Raw genomic sequence first — 16,345 nt, forward strand, 5'->3', positions numbered from 1 at the left:
CAAATTTACCTTTCTAGACTTAGTAGAAAGAATGGCTAGAGATTGATCTAGGGTAAAACCAAAATTATACACGGATATAAGTCCCTATCCGAGAAAACAGGAAAAATCTGTATAATGACTATTGCACTTGTTATAAGTGTTTTTTTGCGAAAACTGAGCCATATTTATTGTACCAAGATGTATCCCATGGCTTTGATGTGTTTGTATCCATTATCTGGAGAAACACCGGCCTCGTTACCGCACGTGTTTGAATTGTCAGGGCTCCCTCCCGTGCCAAATCCGATTCTTGAGTCACACGAGTCACACTTTTTCCCGCCGTTGCTAACAATACCAATTCTGGCTTTAGAATGTTTTTTCTTAGTACAAACGACATTGAACCCTTCTTTGTTGCAGTTGTACTGTAATGAGCCTTGGGAACCAATGAACTCTTTCCACTTCTCACGACCCAGTGAGGTGGCGCGGTATCGGCCATCGGCAATCAATGAGTGCAGAGAGTCAGCTCGCTTGTTGATGACAATGAACCCGAGCTGTTGGCCGATCTTCATTCTGAGACATATTTTGGAGAAGGGGGTGTTCCAGTAGGTGGGTAGCTTTGTTTCCTGTTTGTCAAACCCAGTCTCTCCACCGGGGCGGTTGTATTCATCGTAATTGCTCCAATACTGCGAGTCATAATGGAAGGTGGTCTGAAATGTAGTAACAATACATTTTTGTGTTTTCTCTGAATTGATGAATATTTGCTCTCTGCCTCCTGTTGTGTATCTGCATATATCTAGCTGTTAGTAGTAGTATAAATATTTATTTTTTTCCTCCATTTCAACAGATAAGAGTCTAATGAATAATTACAAGTAAGATAAGAGGGTGGAGAAGGGCACAATATAGCGAGCTAATTAGATACTCTTTACCTTAAATTACATTTTTTCATACAGTAAAAAGAAGCGATACAATAAGAGGTAAGATATAAGATACAAATGTAAGATACAATATATAAGAGAGGGAATAGGAATCACACCTTGAACAACAAATGTTTAAATAAAGCATGGTCAGAGGAAGACATTAATCAGTACTGGGAAAGGTAATGTGAGAAAAGTGCTCTTTTAAAAAGGTTTTAAGTGGCCTTCTCTCGTATAGATATAGGAATATCATTCGAATAGTAGCACTCTATAACTGTTGGAAAGAATTTATTTATTCTGAAGAGGCTGGGGTTCAGGTGTTGAGAAGATGTACTTCTAATGGCATAATCATGGATCTCATATACAAAAGAAAGGGTAAAATTAGAAGATTTTTGTCTGCAATATAACTGTAGAATAGTTGACACGTACTCAATTAAATTATGTCAGGAAGCTTAATTAGGCCGAGGCTTACATAATGGGGAGTAACATGGTCACGAATTGGTACGTTGTTGATGATTCTTATAGCTTTTTTTTGTAGCTTTACCAACTGAGACAATAGAACTTCGTAATTATTACCCCACCATATGCAGCCCTATGTTAAATAAGGATGTACAAGTGCACAGTATACACTTAGAAGAGATTGAACTGTTAAATATTGTTTCAGTTTTGCGATTATGTTTAGACTTTTGCTAATTTACATCTGTAAAACAAAAGTCATACTATGTGACATGCACGTTTGCAATTTGCAACATTTTGAAAGAGAGCGGGTCTATATACGAAATAAATCATTCATTAACAGTATGCACCTCATTTCCGTTAATCTTCATGACTGGCGTCCATCCTCCATTTCCACACCCAAAATTTCCCATGTGACAAAAAACGGACAATGGTTTCGAGTCAACAAGAAGGGTAACCACACCACTCATACTTGATCGTTTGAATAAAAAAGGAAAAAAAAGGAAACAAGAAATGAATTAGACAATGGTAGTGAAATAAAACTAAAGCTTATTAAATAAATATCATAACTACTATGAAAATGGCGAAGATACTGAGTGATAACGATAATTATCCAACAAATACACAAATGAAAAGTTGATCCCTCAGGAAAATACGTTGATAACTCCGTAATATAAACAACAGCCTTCATAGCAACAATGCTCGGTTATTTGTCCTGCAAGTAAACAGGTGTCCGATGACAAAGGGCATTTTTCACTTCTTCTTTGAGGGCAGTAATAACTCCACCAAAATGAGTCAAGATTTAAAGGAGGACTACTTCGCGTATAGAATATGGTTTAAAAATTTTTGTAGCTCGGTGGCGAGCCAAATTGTAGGCATGCGAAATATTTGATGTACTATGAAAATAATATCGAGTATCAATTTTACTTACACGTGATTAATTTCTTTACACGAGTTAGCTCCTGGAAGAAGTTTAAAAATATCTTTGATTAGAGGGAATTGCAAATTTATTTTAGCTATATCTTAATCCATCATTGGGAAACTATATTGAGCCCAGTCTGACTGACTGACCGAATAATTTTGTCATGTTCCAGGCTCTGCTTTGTGGCTGAAAACAGTTCTCAGTTTTCTTTCACTTTGTTTGGCAGCACGTACGTTTTCTTCAAATACACCTTTGATAAAAAGCGACGTCGGGAGGGCATCGATTGTTGTTATCTTTATAAAACAGTCTTATTTTTTACTTAGCCAGAGGGGCTTTGAAATTAAGTAGAACGTGAACTCGAAACGATAACTGCTATACCCGCTGCGGATATTGTGTTATCATGTCAACTCTACACGCTATAGTATATTGATTGAATGCTCTCAACCAATCAGATTTTTCATAATTAGTTTAATGTTTAAAAGTAGTGGTTTCCTGCACCTTTGGTATAGTATGATAAAGGTAGTAAGATTCTGAAAATTGCGTTGCAGTGTTTACTTTGTAATACCTGTAAATTCTCAACTAGTGTTTTTCATCAGCCGATTTCCTCTATATTTCGACCCCAACGTTTACCTTCACATTCTCGTCCATTTCCAGCGAGTCCATGTTTACATGTGCAGCTGTATGACCCTTTGGTGTTATTGCAAAATGCGTGAGGACTGCAGGTGTGTAGCGTGCTAAGACACTCGTTGATATCTTAAAAATAAGTAATAAAAATAATGGAAAAAATAAACAGACAAATAAATTAACAATTAAGAAAATAGCAACATATTCGGATACAAGACGCATAAGTGTTTATTCTGTACTATTTGGTTTTTCAGCCAAAAGGCAAAGTTTTTGGTTTGTATCTTTTCTGCCCGTGGGTGTAGCAACACTGTACTGGCATTTCACACATTTTATAAGAAAGTTCGAAATTAGAAAATCCTCCTTTGCTCAATATTCCCAAAAGTAACGCTCACCCTTACATTCTCTTCCACTCCCAGTGAATCCAGGTTTACATGTACAGTTGAAAGACCCCTTTGTATTGTTGCAATAGGCATCAGGGCTGCAAGAGTGTGACCTTGCGACACACTCGTCGATGTCTGTAGATATAAAGCCGACAAACAATTGACAGAAACACATAAATAATTTAAAAGGTTAGCAGCATTACTTGATATTCGTATTTGATTTGTACAGCATTGATACTTGTTGTTAAGAATATCAAATAGATTTCTGTAACCATAAGACAGTCTGTGCAACAAAAGATGAATGAAACTAAGAAACAGTGATCAGTAGATTGATTCCATTTGGTGCGAAAAACCTTTCATTATCAAGAGTAATTTTTTTCAATGTGATTTTGTCTACATGTATCTCTGCTTGCGTTCAGTTTCACTATGTATTTTTCTGCTGAGAGAATCGAGATGTAAGTTAATTACGATTCCTTTGTTGATAATTTACAGATGTAAGCTTCATTTTTTCATCACATAATTACTATTGAATCCAATGTCTACCTCTACATTCTCGTCCATTTCCCGTGAATCCATGTTTGCATGTGCAATTATATGAACCTTTAGTATTGTTGCAAAACGCATCAGAGCTGCATTTGTGTAGTCCACGAACACATTCATTAATTTCTGAATAAGAAAAAATACACCAATAAATGAAAACACATTATCGTACAAAAAAGAAAAAGACATGGAAGCACCAAAAACTTTAAAAAAAAAAGACAATAAATGTAGGCTTTCTTTACATACTGTTCTTAGCATGGTAAACGTAGTCTTTTTTTTATCATGATCACCACAGTTACCTTGTAAGTCACAAGCAGTACTGATGAGCTTAAGAAAGTGATATCTCTTTTTTTCTTTTAATCCGGAAAGCTCTGCAGTTAGCCAATTATCTTTTTGCTTGTGGTTACTGTATTTTACTGTTGATTCTGTCCACTTTCAGTGCAGCTCAGCAGAAGATATGTGAAGACGAATCAGGAGAAGGAAGATGACGAGAAGAAATGACAAAAAACCAAAAATTCGCCTTTGAGTTGTGAAGGTGAAGAGACCGCAACAAAGGCCTGTTGCGCTTCGGTTTTACTGGCTAGTAAGAGCGGTTTACGCAACACAAGGACGGAAAAAGCTGAATTATTCCTTATTGCGACCCATTTAGCAAGCAGCAGTAAAGTTTTTCCTCGTCTTTGTTAAACTGAACGTCTCAAGATATAAAAATAAAAGTCGTGTTTACCTCTTTCGCAAAGTGGACCCTCAAATCCAGCGATACACAGACACCGATAACCTTTCGTAGTAAATCCACTTTGACAAGTAGCATTGTTGTTACATGGATTTTGAACACAATTGCTCTGACAGAAGAAACAAACCGTTGTCATTGTCATTGTTATTATCATCATGATAATCATTTTTATCATCAACCGTCAACTGCACCGCCACCATCATCAATATTGCCATAGTTATCCTTATATCATAGTTGTCCTTCTATTACTATATTTCTCTAATAACTTTAAAATGTGTTGTCTTTTAGGAAATTTTGATGAAGAGCACAGACACAATATTACCGCTAATATCTTAAAAGAGAGAAAACAACTAGAGTTCGCAAGTAAAGGTGAACATGAAATTAAGAGTTTTAAAAAAATCAACAAAGTAAACCAATCTGACTCTTACATTGAAAGTTACATTTACCTCAGCTGCGTGATAAGAAAACATTTTTTGGTCTATCAACTTTTCTTCGTGTCCTTCATGAGTAGCATTGTTCAGTTCACATTTATAGTTTCCTTTTCCATCTGCCCGTGTATAAAGATTAACGCTGACGCAGTAGGGCTCCATGTAACACAAGTTTTCACAGAACCTGGAAACTGTTATTTCTACGGTGCGAATTGTGTGGTTTACGAGGCGTTTCCCTTCAAACGCCTTCTCAGGTCCAAACTCCAAATTACGACATTGGTCTGCGATGCAGACATCTTTGAAGTGGAAATAATAATACATCAAATGTAACGTTATTGCTTATGATGATATGTTACGAATAACGGATAACTTGGTAGGTGATATTTTATTATCGGTTGTGTTAGACTTGAATTTTTTCTTCGTCTATTTTATTTCTATCTTGCAGAAAGTGTTACAAGAAAAGGGATATACAAACCCTCGGCCATGTTTCGGGTGTTATTATGAGATTAGGTAAACACGTACACGGCAATTCTCTATTGTTCTTAATTAAATTGGAAATTATCTCATTCCTGTTTCGCTTCTTTTGAGGGCTTGTATTAAAGGCACGTATCTTCGGAAAGACGGCAATCTCTGGACAGCTTGGGTCAGCGGAGGAATACGACTATGGGGCTTCAAATTCCTCGGCAGAAGTTCTGACATCGATTTTGTAATCGTCTGTGCTTCGCTTTGTAGAATTCTTACTTAATTACAGTATTGTGCAAAAGTAATGCAAACGGAATTCGGCACATTAGGTTATTTGTTCTGACGATCTTTCGTTGAAAGTTCGAAGCCTGTTAGGCGATATTTCGTTTGAACAGAGAAAGCTTTTTCGTTGAATTTTCGCCACGACGCGAAAATTCTGCGCCGGAAAGTGTCTTTCGATCATTAGTGTTAGAAACTTCGCTTCAAACTGACAATAGCCTTCCACGAGTGATCAAGTTTGTTTATTATTCATATATGCAACAAAAAATATTTTTAAAGGTATTTCCAACCTTTTGGACAGACAGAGACATTTAATAATTGAGACTAAATACAGTAGACAAAAGGACTAAACATCAAAAAGTTATCACGTCCGACGGACTCTGGGCTCGATCTGTGGATGACAACGAAATCGAGCAAATTGTACCGAGCGTTCGCGTCTTACGGTAATTCCGACCATGATACATGTACTTAGCTGAAATTATCTCCCTGACGAATCCAGATATTTTACACATCAACTCCAGCTTCCTGATGTTGAAACAAGCCTAAGCCATGATGATTTTAGAGATATGAAATTCATATGTTTGCATAGCGGTGAAGAAATGAAATTAAGAGATCCTCGCAGCTATGAACACTACTGAAACGAGTAGTTGAAAATAGGAGGTAATTAGTGTTAACAACTGGGTTGAAAACGTAAATTAGCCACCGTAAAGGTAAAAAAGCCGACGTTTCGAGCGTTAGCCCTTCGTCAGAGCGATTAGAGGGATTGTGGGTTGTGTGTGGATCTATATGCAGAAAGTGGGGCTACGCCATTGGTGGGAATATGGTGACGAGAAAACAGGAATAAATTAGTTGAATGAAAAGCGCTCCTTGATTCCGTGGGGATTAAGGGTACCGATTTGGAATACAAATTTTTGTTCAAGTGTTTTACGGCTTTCCGAACTGCCTAGATGTAAGGAAAGGCCGCAAACTACCATATGCTGTTTAGAATGATTAGGAAGATTAAAGTGTCTAGCGACTGGTTTGGATGCGTCCTTGTCATTTCTTTCCACATCGCGAAGGTGTTCTCGGAATCGGTCACCCAGTCGTCTTCCTGTTTCGCCGATGTATATCTTATTGCAATAAGTGCAAGTAATGCAGTAAATAACATTGGCGGAGGTTCACGTAAAGTGATCAATGATCTTAATGGATCTTTTAGGTCCCGCTATTTTCTCTACGTTGTGAATGAAAGGACAAGTTTTGCATCGTGAGCGAGCGCATTTAAAAGTTCCAGAGTGGTCATTGGTTTGAAATGAACTCCTGACTAAAAAGTTGCCTATGTTTTTGTCACATTTGAATGAAATAAGTAGGGGTTGCGAAAAGATAGTGCCAGTCTCTGAATCGTTTTGGAGTAATTTAAGATTTTTAAGAATGATAGATTTAACTGCGTGAGGGTGAAATGTAAGAGTAAATGGAATGCGGTCAGTGTTTTCCTTCTCGGCCGTTTGTAGTGCTGCCTGTCGATCGATTTGTTGGGCACGGTGGTAATTTTCCAATTTTTCTTCGGAAGAGTTGTCGGCACTAAAAAGTCTAAAAAAACGCAAAGACAACTTCATTAAGGCGGCCGACAAAGGCGGTGCAGTTGTTGTTTGGCGGGCCGACCTCTACCAAAAAGAAGCTTTGCGGCAACTTTCTGACACCTCCTTTTATGCTAAAGTCGACAAAGATCTCACTTTAATTAACCAAAACATTGTCAAAAATACGATTAACGATCTTATAGCTAATCAAGAATTGCCGGCCACTGCTAAAATGCCCCACTTTCTGCATATAAATCCACACACAACCCACAATTCCTCTAATCGCTCTGACGAAGGGCTAACGCTCGAAATGTCGGTTTTTTTACCTTTTACGGTGGCGAATTTACGTTTTCAACCCAGTTGTTAACACTAAATTACCTCCTATTTTCAACTACTCGTTTCAGTAGTGTTCCTAACTAGCCTTTACACTGCGGTGAAGAAATGAAATCAAGAGATACTCGCAGCTACGAACACTACTGAAACGAGTAGTTGAAAATAGGACCTGAAACAAATCAGGCCCATCCGGGATTTGAACCCATGACCTCTGCGATATTGGTGCAGCGCTGTACCAACTGAGCTAACAAGCCAACTGGGAGCTGAAATCTAAAATCATCATTCATCGCCTGGATGGTTTATTTGGACCCAACACATTATCCAGCTCTCCGTTGGCTTGTCAGCTCAGTTGGTAGAACGCTGCACCGGTATCGCAAAGGTCATGGGTTCAAATCCCGTTCGGGCCTGTATTTTTTCAGGTCCTATTTTTAACAACTCGTTTCAGTAGTGTTCTTAGCTGCGAGGATCTCTTAATTTCAAGCCTAAACCATGATATCCGATTCAGTGTTCGATCAGTTTACAACAACAAAAGTAAATCGGGATGAAGAGCAATTCCGACCAAGAGACATGTATTTGGTGGAAATAAACTCTCAAATGATTGGAATAGTTTTTAACATTAACTTCAGTACTCCACTTTTCACCAGAGAGAGCAGAGAACGTGTTTAGAGTGTTTTCAAACGTCGGTCAATCGAGAAATGGGTTCCTTGTTTATTCGTTCTCAATCCCTGTGCAAATAGACAGTACCTATATCGCTGATTGCAGTATGCTTTCCAGATATCGCAACACCTATGTTTGTTTGGAAATATTTATTCTTCTCAATTTATATGTTTAAAAAAAACACTAGCTTCAAAGAGCTTACAGTATTTTAGCATTTAAGCGTCCTTTGTTCGTTTTCATCCTACACAAGCAGACGTTAATAAAAGAGTGTGAAAAAAGGTGTGAAATACTTTACATTTCCCAACAAAACACTGAATACTATTGAGTGAAAGCTGAAACAACTAGTATTTTGGTCACGTTGCCCTATTTTTGCGTAAATTCTGGCACCTTTTGGCAATACTTCTTTTGCACTGTTCCCACTTACACTGTTCGCTTCCATAGACAGCTTTTTAGGTCTTCCCGATTGAGGTAAATTTGCCACGGAATCGGTGAGACACAACTTTCTAATGATGCGCGAAACGCTTACTAGTAACCCTTAGCGATTCAACGCTTTTTAATGTTTCAGCTGGGTGGAGGCCTTGCTTGTGGAGGATCTTGATTTTTTTTCTAGAATAATTTGAAACTTTTGCTACGATGACTACGAAAAGTAGAGTACGTAAATGATCCCAAATGCATCGACACAATTAATACCCTAAGTGTTGCCATGGTTGTAAACGACATGGGTCGCGCGGAGACTGAAATCGTAGCGGGAAATTCTATGGGAGTTTTACATGGATCAGTAACAAACCACAAATCCAACCAAATCTTTTTGAGAAGAATGAACAATAGCAACGAATTTTCGTTCCGAATATTCCCCACATAAAGCGAATTTTCGCCCGAAATTTCGAGTCGCATTAACACCATCAAGGAATATGTCGCCGAAAGTTCGAGCGGTTCAAAACAATACATGCCTCGTACACGAAAATATCATATTTCTTCAAAGTACTAGCTGTAGGTTGATAACTGAATATTGTAACGACAATTCTTCAATTATTATAGGTGGATAAAGCTATTTTTTTCTTTACTTCATGACGATTTCTTATAATTGAACGTTTCCCAAAAAAAACCAATACTCGAACCAAAGGTAAACATGAATTGGATGTAAGTCATACTGAAACTAACCTTGTGATCTGACAGCCCTTTGTATCATAAAGCAGAGTTCCAATAAGAGAAGGGAGACAGAAACAGAACGCATGTTACAGAAAAGGATTAGAAAAGTTGTGGCCCATTAAACGTATGCTTAAGAAACAAATTCTTTACTTGATATTACTTATCATGACAGGGAAAGTTTGAAACAATGGAAATTAGGTCATCGGCGGTTAAACCAATGGCAGTCAAATTATTTCGTATGTCACCTGTTCTGCCTTAGGTACTGCTAGTACAATTGTATAATTTGCCCGTCATGTGCCATAATTAAGTTTTGTCACATCATTTTGTGGCCTGACATGCTATCGTCAAAAATTGATAAATAACAGTTGTAATTATGCAGGCATGTCACACGTCAGTAAATTCACCCCCACGACACCTTTCAAATCCACTCGGTCGTCTCATTTTAGAAATGATAAATAAAAATTTGTTCAATGATAAGCACACTGATATTTAAACTGTTTGTGCTGAATTAGGATAAATTGGATCTGAAATAATTTTTTTAGGTCACGCAACTTTCCTACAATTTTATATTCATAACAAAATCGAGCAGACGTTTAGACCGGTAAATCTCGCAAAATTTCTGTGTCATAATGTAATTAAAGTTAAAAATCCGAGCCCCAGATGGGATTTGAACCCACGACCCTCCGTGATCTAGTCGGATGCTCTAACCACTGAGCTACTAGAGACTCTATGGTGAGCAAGGGTCAATTTATGGGTCTTGACTGGAACCGCATCACGCGGTTACACAGCCAAGTAATTAGTGCGGACTCACTAACAGCATCGCGCTGTCACGTTAAGGCATATCAAGACTAAATTAGTTCGTCGTGGAAAATGTCTGCGTTAAAGAAATGGATAGATGTAAATCTAGTTTGTGAAAATGAAGAATTCATTTGATGGTTTCCTAGGTTATCGCTTTTCCACATGCACATCAGAGAAGCATTGAGAAACTTTGCCAAATTATCATGCAACCACTGTTTATTTTGGTGGTGGTAAGAACTTCCTGTGTGTCATGATATTCGTGATGGATAAGTTTTGATTATCATGGAGCCTTGTTACAAGCTTAGTCAGCCAATTCACCTCCGCGACACTTTTCATATCCATATTTCTGTGAATATTTCCGTCTTCCCCTTTTTTTCGCTGAAAGATATGTACAACAGCTGGGATTGTGATGCTTTGTTGAATTACCTTAACAATGTTTATTTTGGTTCTCTGGTAAGAACTTCCTGTGAATCATGTTCCTTCTCCATTATTCACTGCTCTCGTCTGGCAATAAAGGCAATTAGAGGCAATGAATCAGAAGAAATTCATTTTCACAAGTTCAAATTAGCTTTGATATCTACACAATTTTCAAACTTTTCACTTGATATACACTAATACACGGTCTGCCTTTTTATCTTCATTATCAAAAACTGGAATGATGTTGAGGTAGAAATTGCTGACTTTTTCTTGTAATTATTATTATTATTTTTATTATTATTGTGATCATTTTTAGTCTCAGGAGGGAGAAGTCCTACTTCGTAAGCCCTTAGCTTTTTTTTTACCAATTTAATTATCAAAACAAGCACCGCTTTCGGACTCTACAAGCAAACGTTCACTTATCGATAAGAAGTTCTAACGAACGAATTTGATGAAGTAAGTCCATTATATTCCGATTTTGTAACGATTAGGAAGACAAAAAAAGAAATAAAAAGGTGGGTTTTCAATTATCATAGAGTGCCATAGAAAATTAAAATGTGTTTCCGTTTATAGAAAGTTACTTCAACATCGTGGTGGCGCACACGTTAAAAAATGACCGTACAAAAAATATTGAAGGAATATTTCTCTGCAAATGAAATCTTTGAGGAGAATCAGTTGACTTTTCTTTCTATTAGTGGTAGTCTTTTGGCATACCTTCAATGAATTTACATTACTTCGTGTTTTCCCTCTAAAAATATAAATGTTGTCAAAATAATGTGCTCGTGTTTCTTAATTTGTTTTGATCACTTTTATTATTAAAGAGGTTATTTATATTGCTTTCGAGTTAAAAGCAGATAGAGCAACAAACCTGTCTCCTTGGAGCTGTATTGTTGCTATGGTAGCCTTGATTGTTAGAAAAACAAACACAGTTTGATTACAGTTTATTGGGCATTTTTGAACATCGATTTCGAGAAAACAAACAGAAAAGTGTAGAAGCTATTATCCATCAAAAAGAGTAAGTTTTTTTCCAAATAAAGAAACCATTTGAACCTTAACAAACTTTGAATCCAGACTCATTTGACCCTAGCCTCTCGCAACCATCGATTCCCAGTAAACGGACGAATTTTTTTAGTTCAGGATAAAATTGATTTAGATAGTCTTTAAAATTCTGGTGCAAATCCTAGTTGCCATCCTTGTCCCCAACTTTATTAATATTATTACCTGTTATGAACAAAATCAAGAAATGCTTCAACATTTTACTAAATGATTTCATATCATAAAGAAACGAATATTTTTAGCTATTCGTAGAGATGTTTTTACCACCAACGAACATTCTGAAATTTTCAAAAATATTGCATATCATAAATTTGTTTTACTGTAGTTTCATAATTGTTATTATTACTTTTTCCATTTATTTATTTATTTATGGAACAATCAGCATTGTAAAATATGATATTTTGACTGATTTTACAAACACATATTTCTCTCCTTTACTATACAGCTATTTGCAGAGAATGCAGGAAAAGAGTAGGATTGCTACCGAACAGAGGGCGAAGTGAAGAAGAATAATTTCAGAAAGGTGGTGGTCGTACTGATAACGATGACGATGAGATGTTGGTGATGTTAATATCAGTTTTACCGAGTATGATAGCCGTGGTGCTGATAACGACAACAAAGGGAGGAGTGCCAAAGATGTTGGCGATCTCAATATCAGTTTTAACGAGGATGATGAGGGCCGTGCTGATAACAAGGACAATGGGAGGTGCCAAAGATATTGGCGATGTTGATGTCAGTAAAAACGAGAATGATCGTGTAAATACTGTTAACGATGACAATAGGAGCGATGAAGACAAGAACAATGATAACGCTTTAGAACCTGACAAATCATAGCAAACAGGACATGTAAGTAAAAACTACCCCTTTGTTTGATGTCCTTGTTATGATGATCCTTTAACAAAAGTAATTACAAATCAGGTTAAGTTTTAATGCCAGTAAAGCACGGTATACTTAAAGAAGAATTAATCGATCAACATGGTGTTACTTTTAATTTTAAACAAAAAAAAAACATGAAGATAAAAGCCAAGAAAGTGTACTGTTCCTCGATCTATGTGATTGATTACTTCTATTCACGGGGTCCCACCTTCTCCTGAGGTAGACAGAAGTACCACCGGATGGCATTCCTTTAAAGAACGACAAAGTCTTGCAGCAGATACAGAGACATTTTGTTGAGAGCTTCCGGAAAAAGGAGTTGAACGAATTCCTCAGTATTTGTGGAGTAACCCCAGTTACAATGATGGACACAGGCCTGCAGTCAGCAATGGAGTGAACCAAAAGAAGAAACATCACCGAAGCAAGCGGCGCTATGGTTGCAAATTTGCAGACTTTGTCTCCAAGTTATCACGGTGAGTTATGGGACGAGTTAGGAAGATCCGAAAATTTGTGTGAAGCATTCAAACCGCCAAGAAAAACAAGTTTGGGTCATCACAGAGTGTTATTTAGTATCTTCCTTGCAGAAGCGCAGAGCAACGCCAGGTAAAACCATCCGAAAACAAATTATTTCTATAATGGTGAATGTTTCCACTTACGAAGAAATACGACCTTTCATCCCTGGCCTCACAAAATACACGTTTTGCGAGGTAAGGAAGTACAGCTCAAATCATGGGTGTGGGACACTCGTGGCACTAAAATCGGTTCCTCGTTGTAAAATTGATCAGGCAGGTAATTTTCTGAGTTTTCTCACTAGTCCATCCATCGTGCAAGACTTTCCCTTTAGTGAAAAGGTTCTGAAATTGTTATCCGGGGAAGTAGTGCAGACGCCAAATGTTATCAGGATGTCGGTCAACGAGCGCATGATTAACCAGTATCTACAATACTGTGAGGAGAGCGGGACATACTCCCTTAGTAGGAGCACACTTCCAGGAATTTTAACATTGTCTAAAGCATCAACAACAACATCTCTTCAAGGCATTGATTGAATTCGTAAGAGTCTTCTTTATATATTTTTCGTTCTCAAAACGGTAAGCAAAATCCATCCCTCCGAGTGTTAATGGCAAATCGATTGTTTACACTCTTCCAAGTAAATGGCAATTTCTGGATTGGGGCACTGGGTAACATTGGAGATGTCAGGCTAACAAGCTGGGGTAAAATTTCCACTCTTCAAGACGGCGCAAAACGTCCTTCGAACGTTGAGATAACTTGTCATCAAAGTATGTCATTTCCCACATTTTTCCAATACATGCAAAGAAAAGGGGTAGATTTTTATTAATTTCAAGAGATGTTAAAAAATCTTTACGACAAGACTCGAGTTGAAGTCGTATGAACACCTTCGATACGCCATGTTGCCGACCAAGTATGGCAGACTAGGCCGGCTTTAACGATAATTTGCAACTTTTTAATACCCATTTCGTGGTTAGACGCTGAAATCACCCTTCCTGCCAAATTTCAGCCAAATCGGTGTTGTTGAGTGGCCGCGATTTTTTGAAAAAGCTCGTGATTTACAGACTATTGCTCTCAAAAATCTATTTTTTTTCTACAAAAACAGTTAATTTTTTCCTTTTTTTGATACCATTCATCTTCAATGTAAATTTAACTCACGCTCTATTTCTTTCTCAGACTATTTTGTGTTTTCCACAATAGCCTACATTTCGATAGATCAATAGTTTTCCTTTGTATATTCAAGAAAACTAGCAAAATTAATCAAATTTTGCGGAAAAAATTTAAAAAGATTAAAAATATTTTCCTCTGCATCATTAACATTTTCGTAAAAAACTCCGTGTCGGAAATGAGAATAAAGAATCTGTTATGTTCCGAAACTTCACGTTTCATTTAAAAAATCAACTTGATCTTTCCTCTCCCGTCTCATGCTCTGGTCTATCTCATTTTTAAAGACATAATATGATCCTGTTGTTCAATTATCTGACACATCGCAAAAAATCAACCGAAAATCAATTAACGCTGAATAATCTCTCACAAGAAAAACACTAGAATGGCACACTCGATAAAAATTGAAATTCAATGAACGAGATAGAAAGTTAGTCCAGTATATCAGTTCAGTGTACCTAAATATCTCTAATCAGTATCAATGTGTGAATGCGATGAGGAGCGGCTACCGTCGGGAGTCTGTATATTCTCCCGATCGCAGGAAAGCTCCAGTGGGTAAAGGTGTTGTACTGCCCGTTCGAGTGTTCTTTTCCCCGCTCGAAGTTTGGCGGCGCGAACGATTCCGTCTCGTCCCGAAATCAGGTCTTCCACAAATCCAATTGTCCATTTATTGCAATTTCGTTCCTCGTCCTCGATGATGACCACCTCGATTTTGGCCAAGGGCGTGGTTTGACCCCTGTGTTTCATCCGGTGTCGTTCTCTCAAGCCTCGTAAATATTCGTCCATAAGGCCTGCTTGCACCTTCGCAGATATTGAGCTCTTCTGCGCGGATCAAATTCTCTTAGATGGTGTGGTTTCAGTTCTGGTAGCTGGTTTGATCGAAGAAATAGTAGTGAGTTAGGGGTAAGCACGGGTAACTGTATGTCGTCTTCGACGTAACATAAAGGGCGAATATTCAAAACAATCTCCACATCCAGTACCACTTCACACAGCTCTGTCCAGGTCAACATTCCGTATCCGATAGTCTTGTTTAAAGCTGTTTTGACCAGTCCGATGAGGCACTCGAACTGTCCTCCCCACAAAGCGGCGCGGCTGAGGTTGAATTGCCACTTGATGTTCTCATGTGGTAAGTAGTTTTGTTTCTTCTCGTCACGCATAACTTGTTTGAGCCACTTTTCGGCGCCAACAAAGGTTTTGCCATTGTCGGAATATATCTTCTCCGGCGCCCGCGGCGCACGATGAGCCGTTTTAAACTTCTTAGGAATTGGTCGCCAGGTTTGGTAGTACTTCCAGGAATAATCCTTGTGTAAGACTGCATGCGCACAATGCAAGATAGGCCTTTCCTTCTGTTTTGGCTCTGATACGGTACTTGATGGGCCCTGCAAAATCAACTCCGATAACCACAAATGGGGTGCTCCCCTCTGTGCGGTCAGTGGATAGGAGTCCAGGAGGCGGTGTTGTCAGTGCCATAGCCTGAAACCGCTTGCAGCCTGAACACGCCTTGAGAACTTATTCTACGAGTGCCCTTAAACGCAGTACCCAGTATAGCTCTCGCACTTTGGTCATGGTAAGGGTAACTCCTCCGTGCGGGGTGTCGACATGTGATCGGTGAACTAATTTGCGAGTGAAGGGCAAGGAGTCTGGTAAAAATATGGGGTAATGGCCTTGAATTCTTCCCCTGCACTCTAACAAATTCCCTCCCGGTTTCCTTGCACATTCAACTGTAAACGGTCTGAATGTTATATTAGTCACAGCCATACATTGAGTGCCGCTTTCGTTAGGAGCGGTCCTCTCGATTTCCCGTCGAGAGTAAAGGTTTCTTTTTCTTTCTCTTTTTTTTTTTTTTTTGCCCATGAAAAGGATTCAGGGCATATTTCAAAAATAGTTGTGTCGCCACAAGCCAAAGTTTATTTTTGGTTAGACCACCCAGTTTTTAAGAAAGGATTCTAAAAATACAGGCTTAAATCGGGCCAAAGAAGGCATATCAGTGCACAGTACTTACACCAGTGAGGTCACCGATTGCCTCAAAACCCCAGGTATCTCTCTAACTTTCATCTACTAACATCTTTACAACAACACAAATCCGCGTGTTTGCTTAATTACGCTCGAGATATCACTTTGACCATC

General features: G+C 38.1%; 3 protein-coding genes across 3 annotated transcripts; all 3 read right to left on the minus strand.

Annotated features, from left to right (window-relative positions):
• Positions 1 to 164: 164 nt before the first annotated feature.
• Positions 165 to 1,816, minus strand: LOC149042526 (putative skeletal organic matrix protein 5). Its single transcript, XM_089213145.1, has 2 exons — positions 1,697 to 1,816; positions 165 to 683 (listed from the first exon to the last, which is right to left on the minus strand). The coding sequence occupies exons 1-2, from the start codon at positions 1,814 to 1,816 to the stop codon at positions 165 to 167; spliced, it is 639 nt and encodes a 212-aa protein (XP_089069271.1).
• Positions 1,817 to 2,860: 1,044 nt separating this feature from the next.
• On the minus strand, positions 2,861 to 4,684 carry LOC149042527 (uncharacterized). The gene is made up of 4 exons (XM_089213607.1): positions 4,537 to 4,684; positions 3,816 to 3,938; positions 3,285 to 3,407; positions 2,861 to 3,021 (listed from the first exon to the last, which is right to left on the minus strand). Exons 1-4 carry the CDS (start codon positions 4,682 to 4,684, stop codon positions 2,861 to 2,863), a joined length of 555 nt encoding a protein of 184 aa, XP_089069733.1.
• Positions 4,685 to 14,979: 10,295 nt separating this feature from the next.
• On the minus strand, positions 14,980 to 15,784 carry LOC149042528 (uncharacterized). The gene is made up of 2 exons (XM_089213608.1): positions 15,758 to 15,784; positions 14,980 to 15,597 (listed from the first exon to the last, which is right to left on the minus strand). The coding sequence occupies exons 1-2, from the start codon at positions 15,782 to 15,784 to the stop codon at positions 14,980 to 14,982; spliced, it is 645 nt and encodes a 214-aa protein (XP_089069734.1).
• Between the last annotated feature and the right edge of the window lie 561 nt (positions 15,785 to 16,345).

Source organism: Pocillopora damicornis, chromosome 7 (genome assembly GCF_964200805.1).
Source record: "Pocillopora damicornis chromosome 7, jaPocDami1.2, whole genome shotgun sequence".
NCBI classification, from domain to species: domain Eukaryota; kingdom Metazoa; phylum Cnidaria; class Anthozoa; order Scleractinia; family Pocilloporidae; genus Pocillopora; species Pocillopora damicornis.